Here is a 12125-nt window from a genome sequence, read left to right on the forward strand (position 1 = left end):
AGTGTCCAGTAAACTCTCGCTGAACATACAATTTAAAAATAATGGTGGCTCACGCCTGTAATCCCAGCACTTTCCAAGGCTGAGGCGGGTGGATCACAAGGCCAGAGTTTGAGACCAGCCTGACCAATGTGGTGAAACCCCGTCTCTACTAAAAATACCAAAAAAACAGCCAAGTGTGGGGGCACACGCCTATAATCCCAGCTACTCAGGAGGCTGAGGCAGGAAAATTGCTTGAACCTGGGAGACAGAGGTTGCAGTCAGCCAAGATCATGCCACACTGCAGTTTAGCCTGGGCGACAGAGCGAGACTCCCATCTCAAAAAAATTAAAAAATAAGGCCGGGCGCGGTGGCTGAAGCCTGTAATCCCAGCACTTTGGGAGGGCGAGACGGAGGCCTTTGGGAGGCATGAGATCAAGAGATCGAGACCATCCTGGTCAACATGGTGAAACCCCGTCTCTACTAAAAATACAAAAAATTAGCTGGGCATGGTGGCGCGTGCCTGTAATCCCAGCTACTCAGGAGGCTGAGGCAGGAGAATTGCCCGAGCCCAGGAGGCGGAGGTTGCGGTGAGCCGAGATCGCGCCATGGCACTCTAGCCTGGGTAACAAGAGCGAAACTCTGTCTCAAAAAAAAAAAAAATTAAAAAATAATGAATAATAAATTTTTACAAGCTACAGAGGGGCCGAGTGCAGTGGCTCATGTCTGAAATCCCAGCACTCTGGGAAACCGATATGGAAGAACTGCTTGAGCCCAAGATTTCAAGACCTGCCAGGGAACATAGCAAGACCTGTCTCTATTTAAAAAAAAAAATCAGCCATGCACAGTGCTGTGTGCCACTAGTCCCAGCTACTCAGGAAGCTGAGGTGGGAGGATTGCTTGAGCCTGGGAGACTGAGGCTGCAGTGAGCATGCATGATCGTGCCAGTGTGCTCCAGCCTGGGCCACCACGCCCAGCCTCTGCGCCCAGCCTCAACTTTATTTAAAAGGAAAAGTCAGTGGGAAGAGATTCTAGTTACAGTTCCATCACTAACTCTCTGTGTGATGCGAGCTGGTTACTTAATACTGAGTGTCTCCATTTTGCCTGTAAAACATGACCACGCACTGGCCCTCTCCCCTCTCCAGCAAAAATAAAGTCAACAAAAATCTTAATTACATCAGAAGGGTGCCAACCTATGGTTTAAAAATCCTATCTCTCCAAACATGTGGCACCGCACGCATGCACCATCCAGAACTTCCACGGAGGAAACCCCGGGTCTCGCCATCGGGACTCACGTGCCACGTAGAGGGCCACTCTGTCGTTCTCTGTGTGCCGCAGGAGGTTTTCTGCATAGTTGAGACGACTGCCTTTGAACCACTCGGGAACATCTGCGATTCCTTTCGACGTGTCCACAACCTGCAGAGAACCACAGCAAACTGAGATGCGCACACACGAGGCCTAGGCCGCAAATCCGCTAAACACGGTTCTGCTGCCCGGGAAGCTGGCTAACTCACTGGCCCAGAGCATTTTAAAATCATTTTAGAGACTGAACTCTGAACTGGCCTAAAGGCTAGAAACTGAAAGTAGGAATTAATGCCAAGGGAAAATAACCATCCCAGTAATGTATGCATTCCACAAATGTTTATTAAGCACCTACTTAATGAGAGATACTGAAAACAAAGACGACGTCCAACACGTCAGGCTCTGCCCAGGAGAGCAAGCTCCGGGGACCACTTGCCCCGTTCCCACAACTTCCGGCAGTTTCAGCCTTTGCTTCCTTCCTCAGGGTCCTGGAACCTTGATTTTTATTGTCAACGTCCCAAAAGATCAACATTTCAAAATGGTTTGCCCCAAAGAGACAATAAATTAGACTTTGAACAAGAGCACTCCTTGTTCCCAGATACATATTGATTAACAGTGTAAGGAGTTGAAAAGTTTTCTAAACTCCAGGTTACAAAAATAACAAAACTCCTGGCTAGTTACAGTGGCTCATACCTGTAATCCCAGCACTTTGGGAGGCTGAGGAGGGCAGATCACCTGAGGTTGGGAGTTTGAGACCACCCTGACCAACATGGAGAAACGCCATCTCTACTAAAAACACAAAATTAGCCAGGCAGGGTGGTGCATGCCTGTAATCCCAGCTACTTGGGAGGCTGAGGCAGGAGAATTGCTTGAACCCGGGTGACAGAGGTTGCAGTGAGCCGAGACTGAGCCACAGTGCTCCAGCCTGGGCAACAAGAGCAAAACTCTACCTCGAAATAATAAATACATAACGTAACTCCTAATAGTTTAAAAAACTATGACAATGTGGCCAGGCATGGTGGCTCACACCTGTAATCCCAGTACTTTGGGAGGCCAAGGCAGGTGGATCACCTGAGGTCGGGAGTTTGAGGCCAGCCTGGGCAACATGGTGAAACCCTGTGTCTACTAAAAATACAAAAATTAGCCAGGTGTGGTGGCATATGACTGTAACCCCAGCTACTCAGGAGGCTGAGGCAGGAAAAGTGCTAGAAACTGGGAGGCGGAGGTTGCAGCGAGCCAAGATGACACCATTGCACTCCAGCCTCGGTGACAGACCAAAACTCTGTCTCAAAAAAAAAAAAAAAAGAGCTGGGCACAGTGGCTTACACCTGTAATCCCAACACTTTGGGAGGCTGAGTGAGGCAGGCAGATCACCTGAGGTCGGGAGTTTGAGACCAGCCTGACCAACATGGAGAAACACCGTTTCTACTAAAAATACAAAATTAGCTGGGCCTGATGGCACATGCCTGTCATCATAGCTAGTCAAGAGGCTGGGACAGGAGAATCATTTGAACACCGGAGGCAGAGGTTGCAGTGAGCTGAAATCATGCCATTACTCTCCAGCCTGGGCAACAAGAGTGAAACTCCATCTCAAAAAAAAAAAGTCCAGGCACAGTGGCTCACATGTGTAATCCCAGCACTTTGGGAGGCCGAGGCGGGCAGATCACAGGCTCAGGAGTTCAAGACTTGCCTGGCCAACATAGTGAAACCCCATCTCTACTAAAAATACAAAAATTAGCCAGGTGTGGTAGCATGCACCTGTAGTCCCAGCTATTCAGGAGGCTGAGGCGGGAGGATCGCTTGAACTCAGGAGGCAGAAGTTGCAGCGAGCCGAGACCACACTATTGCACTCCAGCCTGGGTAACATAGCAAGACTCTGTCTCAAAAAAATAAAAAACCTACCACAATGTAAATGTACTTAATATCACTGAAGTGTACAGTTAAAAATAGTTAAGATGGCCGGGCGCGGTGGCTCAAGCCTGTAATCCCAGCACTTTGGGAGGCTGAGGCGGGTGGATAACGAGATCAAGAGATCGAGATCATCCTTGGTCAACATGATGAAACTCCATCTCTACTAAAAATACAAAAAATTAGCTGGGTGTGGTGGCACGTGCCTGTAATCCCAGCTACTCAGGAGGCTGAGGCAGGAGAATTGCCTGAACCTGGGAGGTGGAGGTTGCGGTGAGCCGAGATCGCGCCATTGCACTCCAGCCTGGGTAACAAGAGCGAAAACTCCGTCTCAAAAAAAAAAAAAATAGTTAAGATGGTTGCATACATAAAAGTTTATGATATACGTATTTTAACATAATTAAACCTTTTTTTTGTGTGAGACAGGGTCTGGCTCTATAGCCCAGGCTGGGTGCAGTGGGGCAATCATAGCTCACTGAAGCCTCAACCTCCTGGGCTCAACTGATCCTCCCACCTCAGCCTCCTGAGTAGCTGGGACCGCAGGCATGCACCACCATGCCAGCTAATTTATTTTTTTGGAGACACGGTCTTGCTACGTTGCCCAGCCTGCTCTCAAACTCCTGGGCTCAAGAGATCCTCCCATCTTGGTCTATCAGAGTGCTGGGATTAAAGGTATAAGCCACTACACCCAGCCCCAAATATTTTAAAATTAAAAACAGCCGGGCGCGGTGGCTCAAGCCTGTAATCCCAGCACTTTGGGAGGCCGAGGCGGGTGGATCACGAGGTCAAGAGATCGAGACCATCCTGGTCAACATGGTGAAACCCCATCTCTACTAAAAATACAAAAAATTAGCTGGGCATGGTGGTGCGTGCCTGTAATCCCAGCTACTCAGGAGGCTGAGGCAGGAGAATTGCCTGAACCCAGGAGGCGGAGGTTGCGGTGAGCTGAGGTCGCGCCATTGCACTGCAGACTGGGTAACAAGAGTGAAACTCCATCTCAAAAAAAAATTAAATTAAATTAAAAACAAAGAAACAAAAAAATCCTACTATTTACGATCACTCAAGTTCCCAGGACAGAGCCTGGGGTCCCCACACAGCAGGCTGCAAAATTCTCAATGAGTCTGCAATAATTTCATGCCAGTTCTCTAAGGCAATGACTTTTTCCCATCCATATGAGATTGTGAAAAGAAGATACAATTCCGTATTTCCCAAAATTAGCATTTCACTTTGAAGTACCACTACAGAAATAAAGAGATCACATGCACAGAAAATCTCTACTTACCTCATCATACGTGCGTGAGAAGATGATTCCACTGAATTTCCAGAACTCTGCCCAGAAGTCTGAATATGACTCAACAGACCAGTGGTACAAGTCATCATAATTCTCTAAAAATAAAATAGCTCAGATTAACCTTAGGAGGGAAATCTCAGCAATTCATTAATAAGATGGACACACCTCAGGACCCTCAGGGGTATCCAAGCGAGCCAAAGTCATCTGAGAGAAATGGTCTGGCGGAGGAAGGAGCTTAATTTTTTTTTTTTTTTGAGACAGAGTTTCGCTCTTGTTACCCAGGCTGGAGTGCAATGGAGTGATCTCGGCTCACTGCAACCTCTGCCTCCTGGGTTCAGGCAATTCTCCTGTCTCAGCCTCCTGAGTAGCTGGGACTACAGGCACGCACCACCATGCCCAGCTGATTTTTTGTATTTTTAGTAGAGACGGGGTTTCACCAAGTTGACCAGGATGGTCTCGATCTCTTGACCTCGTGATCCACCCGCCTTGGCCTCCCAAAGTGCTGGGATTACAGGCTTGAGCCACCACGCCCGGCAGGAGCTTAATTTTTATTGACACAAACCCAACACCTCTAGTCCTCAAAAAGAACAAAAGCTGAGGTGGTAATTTTTTGAGTCATCTTCAGTAATTTTATATCTTAGCCACCATGCCAAAGAACACGGACTCTGGAGCCCGAAAGCCTGGGTTCAAATCCTGGTTCAGCCATTTATTAGCTTTGTGACCTCAGGCAAGTACAAAATGGGGATAATTAACAGCCCCCCTCAAACCACAGGGCTATTGTGAGGATTTAAATGAGCACATGTGGAAAGTGCTCAGAACAGCAGGGCCTTGGAAGTGACCACAGAGGCATTAGGAGTTTGCCATTATTATACCATACATCCTTAGGAAATTAAGTCAGTACCTTGGAAAACCCAGAAGTTCAAAACTGGTAGTCTGTTGACGACTTCTCAAGGCCAGTATAAAGTTCGGGGGCGGGACGGGGGGAGTTACTTATTGTGATTTTTGAATTAGCAATATGTTCACAAGACTCACAATTAAAGAAGTATAACAAGTTATATGGCAAAAGGTCTCCCTCCTTCTACTCCACAACCATCTAACTTTTTATGCCCAAGGGAGTTCCTCCTTGCAGATTCCACTCAATTACATTCAAAACAACTTTTCCCCACCAGCCAGACATGAACTGGAAACTGATACAAAGAGAGGCATTTAAGTCCTAAAGTAAAGTTGACTTTCACTGCGAAACTGACCCCAGCCTAGCTGAGGACTCTTTACCCTCTCAAGTGCACAGGATCCAAGTGGACTGGCCGCAGTGAAGCAATCAGCCCTTAGGGATAGGGAGAATTTCATCCTATGGGGGACCAAGTGAAGCCAAAATACAGTGCTTCTGTTGCAAAGCACAGCCCTGTTGGGGCACCAGGAAGGCAGAGACTGGCAGGGATATAATAACATACCAGGAAGATGGCCAGTGAGGTATCAGGAATGAGGGAAAGGCATAATACCACTGCTGAGCTGAATTATATTACTGCCATCAGTCAATCAAGACTGCCCATCGTGGCTGGGCACGGTGGCTCACGTCTGTTATCCCAGCATTTTGAGAAGACGAGGAGGGCAGATCACCTGAAGTTGGGAGTCTGAGACCAGCCTGACCAACATGGAGAAACCCCGTCTCTACTAAAAAGACAAAATTAGCAGAGCATGGTGGCACATGCCTGTAATCCCAACTACTTGGGAGGTTGAGGCAAGAGAATCGCTTGAACCCGGGAGGTGGAGCCAAGATCACGCAACTGCACTCCAGCCCGGGCATCAAGAGGGAAACTCCATCTCACAAAAAACAAACAAAAGATTGTCCATCCTCACTGTTCCCAGCCTCGGGGGAGAAGAGAGGAAAAGACATGATGCTCTGCCCTTCAGCAGTGTACCCTCTGACTGTGGTGTCCAGGAATGGTCCTCAGTCACGCTGTCTCAGAGGGATCATGAGAACTGGCGCAGCAGGGACAGCTGAGAGGATCGCTGTAGCCTGAGCCGAAGGCTATAGTGAGCTATGATCCTGCCCCTGCTCTCCAGCCTGGGTGGGTGACAGAGTGAGACCCCGTTTTAAAAAAAAAAAAAAAAAAAGGCCGGGCGCTGTGGCTCAAGCTTGTAATCCCAGCACTTTGGGAGGCCGAGGCGGGTGGATCACGAGGTCGAGAGATCGAGACCATCCTGGTCAACATGGTGAAACCCCGTCTCTACTAAAAATACAAAAAATTAGCCGGGCATGGTGGCACGTGCCTGTAATCCCAGCTACTCAGGAGGCTGAGGCAGGAGAATTGCCTGAACCCAGGAGGCGGAGGTTGCGGTGAGCCGAGATCGCGCCATTGCACTCCAGCCTGGGTAACAAGAGCGAAACTCCGTCTCAAAAAAAAAAAAAAAGCCTATCACAAAAGTACATTCACCAACAGCACCGCTAAGGAAGGCAGAGGCGGCCGGCCCCACAAATCTGGAAGGAAGCAGGCCACCAAGGCATCTGGACACCACAAGGACCCTGGGAGACTGCAGCAAGAGCGGCGACTTCACGCGGAAGCTTGCGCACTGTTGACGACTAAGCCTTCTCATTGAATACGACTATTCAGACACACTCTTCAGCTCCCACGCTCCCCGCCTCTACCAGGGAGGAGGCTGCAACCCGCAAGCCCAGGTCTAATTCAGCCTACACAAGCTGCTCACACTTCAGAGCCTGTTCTTGTTTTTAAGGACTACTTTGTAAATGTGCGTGTCCACCGTGTGCAGGGATCAGGATCATCTTTCTGCCTAGTATATGTGCTGCCAAAGTAAGCACATAAATTATTTTCTTTTTTTTTTGAGACGGAGTTTCGCTCTTGCTGCCCAGGCTGGAGTGCAGTGGCGCAATCTCGGCTTACCGCAACCTCCGCCTCCCAGGTTCAATCGATTCTCCTGCCACAGCCTCCCGAGTAGCTGGGATTACAAGCATGTGCCACCACACCCAGCTCACTTTGTATTTTTAGTAGAGACGGGGTCTATGTTGGTCAGGCTGGTCTCAAACTCCTGACCTCAGGCGATCCGCATGCGTTGGCCTCCCAAAGTGCTGGGATTACAGGCATGAGCCACTGTGCCCAGCCTTATAAATCCATTTTAAATGAAATTCGCTTCTCCTGAGAAAAGTGAGTACCTAACTGTGGTCGTCAGCCAGTAATTGTCACCTCCAGGCATTCATGACCCTCGATGGTCCCCTTCCCAACCTGAGCAGGGGTGATCTGTGTCACCAATAGGGTACTGTGGAAGTGGCCAAACATGACTTCCAAGGCCAAGTTGTAAGGGTCACTGCAGCCACGTGGCCCTCTTGGGTCACCTGCTCCGGGAGCAGCCAGGGATGGGTTGTGAGGAGGCTTACGCAGCCTGAGGGATCCTGAGCCAGAACCACGCTGCTAGCCACTCCCCAATCCTGGCCCACAGAAACTGAACGGTAATAAAGGTTTACTCTTGTTGTAAGTCACTAACTTTTGGGCTGATTTGTCACCAGCAAGAGATAACAAATGCATTGTCTACATCACATAGTGACAATTAGCTAGAACTGGGAGCAAGGCCTCATCTGGCCCTCACACAAATGCCAGAGGCAACAACTGACCAGAAGGCAGACTACAGCTCCACTGCCTACAGCTACAGGTCTTTTTTTTTTTTTTTTTTTTTTTGCGAGAGTCTTGCTCTGTCACCCAGGCTGGAGTGCAATGGCACAATCTCGGCTCACTGCAGCCTCTGCCTCCCAGGTTCCAGCAATCCTCCTGCCTCAGCCTCCCAAGTAGCTGGTATTACAGGTGCATACCACCACTCCTGGCTAATTTTTGTATTAGTGGTATTTCTTTTTTGGGGGGACGGAGTCTCTCTCTGTCACTCAGGCTGGAGTGCAATGGTGCGATCTGGGCTCACTGCAACCTCCACCTCCTGAGTTCAAGCAATTCTCCTGCCTCAGTCTCCCGAGTAGTTGGGATTACAGGCGCCCACCACCATGCCTGGCTAATTTTTGTATTTTTAGTAGAGACAGGGTTTCACCATATTGGTCAGGCTGGTCTTGAAGTCCTGACCTCAGTGATCTGCCCACCTTGGCCTTCCAAAGTGCCGGGATTACAGGCATGAGCTGCCATGCCTGGCCCTTTTGTATTTTTAGTAGAAATGGGGTTTCACCATGTTGACCGGGCTGGTCTCAAACTCCTGACCTTCAGGTGATCCGCTCACCTCGGCCTCCCAAAATGCTGGGATTACAGGCATGAGCCACTGTGCCCAGCCCCCGACAGCTAAAAAGTCTTAACTGAGACTTCATGCCTTGGTTTGTTCAGCCATGAAATAGGGCTACAGCTCCCAGCTGCTTGGCATGATTATTGAGAGAATTGCATTATCTGATACATATCAGGTGCCAGAGGGGGCCTGGCATATAGAGCGAGCTCACTAAATGCAACTATTATTAATATCTCGGGCACCTATCTGGTCCCTACAGGCTCCTGAATTTTCAGCTCTTCTTCCTCTCTACCTTTGAAAATCTGGGCCAGCTTACACCTTCCAATCTCAGCTGACTATTTTATCTGCCCTGTTTTTTGTTTGTTTTTTTTTTAAATATGGGGTTTCACCATATTGATCAGGCTGGTCTCAAACTCCTGACCTCCAGTGATCCACCCACTTCAGCCTCCCAAAGTGGTGGGATTACAGGCATGAGCCACCATGCCCGGCTGCCCTGTTTTTATTCATTTTTTTAGAGACAGGGTCTCACTCTTCTGCCCAGGCTAGAGTGCAATGGTATGATCATGGCTCATTGCAGCCTCAAACTCCTGGACTCAAGCAATCCTCCTGCCCCGGCCACCCAAGTAGCTGAGATTACAGGCTACCTGCCCTCTAAACCACATTCTCTACTAAGCCACTGCTGTCGGAGATTACAGGCTACCTGCCCTTCTAAACCACATTCTCTGCTAAGCCACTGCTGTCGGAGACTACAGGCTACCTGCCCTTCTAAACCATATTCTCTGCTAAGCCACTGCTGTCAGAGATTACAAGCTACCTGCCCTTCTAAACCACATTCTCTGCTGATCCACTGCTGTTGTGCTGGACCCCCTACTAACTCCAACAGATGGCAGCAGGTTCCAGAGATCTGGATGCAGCGAACGTGACACAGGCTTTATTGGAAACTTACCTACATGGACGGTCCGCGGACAGCAGGCTGAACAGAAGAACCGCAGCCGCTTGTAAAATGCATGTAGTTTACACAGCACCTTCACTTAGCACCCTCCCCTAGCACCTTCCACCTGGTAACCCTCATTTAACCCAAAAGAAAAGGCCTCGGTCCTCACATAGAGCTTGCGTTCCATGGGATGGGTCAGAGGTTCAGACGTTCCTCATAGACAAGGGATAAATCGGGTTGGCCACTCCCAGATTCCTTAACTTGAAACTCCTAACACCAATTCTCCTGAAGTTACGGCATCAGGTGCATCTGCCATACAGTAGCGCAGTACTGAAAATGTCAACACCCAACTTTGGTCTGGGAAGACAGGCTCACAGGAGAGGCAGCCAGAGTGGGGAGCGTCCCTCTCTTCCTCCCTGGGGCTTGCAGGGCTGGAGCAAGGCTGCTGAGGATGTGTGCCTTGCTCTCTACGGACCTCCCGTCCACGGCATGGCCTCATACTGTATACAGGCTACAAGCAAGCCTCTACTGGGACACAGAGGATTCAAGTTCACAGGCACTGTCTTTAAGCAAGAAGAATGCTCACAAATTCACAAAAAGGCAGGGCAGAATGAAAGCCCAAATTACATGTGCTTGGAGAGAAGAGGGAAGGCAGAAATATTCAAAGAAAATAATCAAAAAAGATAGCACTGGAGCTGGATCTTCAAGCAAAGCCCAAAGCCTCCAGGGCCAGGTATATGAAAGGGGAGAGGCAGGTGGAAAATCACCATCAAGAGTGGTAAGAGGCTGGGTGCAGTGGCTCATGCCTATAATCCCAGCACTTTGGGACGCTGAGGCGGGTGGATCACCTGAGGTCAGGAGTTCGAGATCAGCCTGGCTAACATGGTGAAACCCCATCTCTACTAAAAATGCAAAAAAAAAAAAAATTAGCTGGGCACGGTGGCCCATGCCTGTGACCCCAGGTATTCTGGAGGCTGAGGCAGGAGAATTGCTTAACCCAGGACGGGGGAGGTGAAGGTGGCAGTGAGCCAAGATCATGCCACTGCACTCCAGCCTGGGCTACAGAGCCAGACTCCATCTCAAACAAACAAACAAACAAAAACTGAGCTCTATACCTTGAAGATCTTGCTGAAAAAAAGAAAAAAGAAAAAAAAAAACTGAGTTCTAAACACCCAGGGAGGGGACTCACTCAGTTCCCAACAATGGCTGCCACGTTGGGAATGCAGACCCAGCATCACAGGCCTTGGGTGGTCAGAGGTTACAAAGCTTGCTTTCCTATGCGCTCTCTCAACTCTGATTTATTTGAAACAGGGACTTAACTCTTTCACCGTCTGCAGTGACCAGGCTGGTCTCAAACTCCTGGGCTCAAAAGACCCACCCACCTCAGCCTCCCCAAGTGCTGGGACTACAGGTGTGAGCCCCCACACCCAGCCCCCTCTCCTAACTTTTTTTTTTTTTTTGGAGATGGAGTTTCGCTCTTGTTACCCAGGCTGGAGTGCAATGGCACGATCTTGGCTCACCGCAACCTCCGCCTCCTGGGTTCAGGCAATTCTCCTGCCTCAGCCTCCTGAGTAGCTGGGATTACAGGCACGCGCCACCATGCCCAGCTAATTTTTTGTATTTTTAGTAGAGACGGGGTTTCACCATGTTGACCGGGATGGTCTCGATCTCTTGACCTCGTGATCCACCCGCCTCGGCCTCCCAAAGTACTGGGATTACAGGCTTGAGCCACCGCGCCCGGCCTCTCCTAACTTTTAAATGCAGGCAACTCAACAGTGTGTCTGCAGACCAAACCTGACCCTTGGCCACCAGTCTGAGAGCCTAGAAAGAGGGAAAGGGGTCCGCAGCTGCTCAGGCCCTCCCAGCACTTGCTCACCATTACTCCACAACCCCACGGGCCCAGGGCAGAGCTGAGTGCTGGGCTTCACCATCTCACGTCGCCCCCAATGACTCAGGTCCTGTTATGCCCATTTTACAGATGAGGAAATGAGGCATGGGGAGATCTAATGACTTCCTCCTGGTAAATGGTGGAGCTAGTTCAAAATCCAGGTGGTCAGATTACAGATCTCCTCTCTTCACCACTTTCCATGGAGGCAGGTGGTTTCACCCATCTCACAGGGCTGCCTGTACCTGAAATTATTTCATAATTTCTATTACTGCTGGCAGAGGATAGGCAAGGTGACACAGAGGAAGAAGCTAATCCCACGTCGCAGCCCCCAGCTTCTTCCAGGGTCTCCAGGCTGTTCTGCCCGAATCCCACACACAGTGATTTACCAGCTGCTGTCCGGAAGCCCTGGTTGCCACAGAACTAAACCTGTTTCCAAGCGAGAGAAAGGGAAGGAGAGGAGCAGCGCTGGCTTAGCATAGGAAAGGGACTCTGTGGAAGATCCCCCATGCTGTGGAGGGCTTGGCCTTTGCCAGGCAGCCGCCTGCAATTCTGTGGTCAACAAGGAACCACTGAGAACTTCTGAGCCAAGGAGTGGC

The 12125-nt window shown here is 49.6% G+C and overlaps 1 protein-coding gene across 6 annotated transcripts in view; it reads right to left on the reverse strand.

Moving 5' to 3' along the window:
* Positions 1-12125, reverse strand: part of AACS (acetoacetyl-CoA synthetase) — a 78770-nt gene that overhangs the window by 65389 nt on the left and 1256 nt on the right. For all 6 annotated transcript variants that reach the window (XR_012518314.1, XM_074402036.1, XM_074402035.1 and 3 more), the window contains exons 2-3: positions 4469-4572; positions 1272-1392 (exon numbers count right to left, since the gene is read on the reverse strand). Coding sequence is in view for 5 of the 6 variants with exons in the window: in XM_074402036.1 (XP_074258137.1) it covers positions 1272-1392; positions 4469-4572 (225 nt within the window). In the remaining variant the exon portion in view is untranslated. The remainder of the gene's footprint in view (positions 1-1271; positions 1393-4468; positions 4573-12125) is intronic.

Source organism: Saimiri boliviensis, chromosome 7 (assembly GCF_048565385.1).
Source record: "Saimiri boliviensis isolate mSaiBol1 chromosome 7, mSaiBol1.pri, whole genome shotgun sequence".
Lineage (NCBI taxonomy): Eukaryota > Metazoa > Chordata > Mammalia > Primates > Cebidae > Saimiri > Saimiri boliviensis.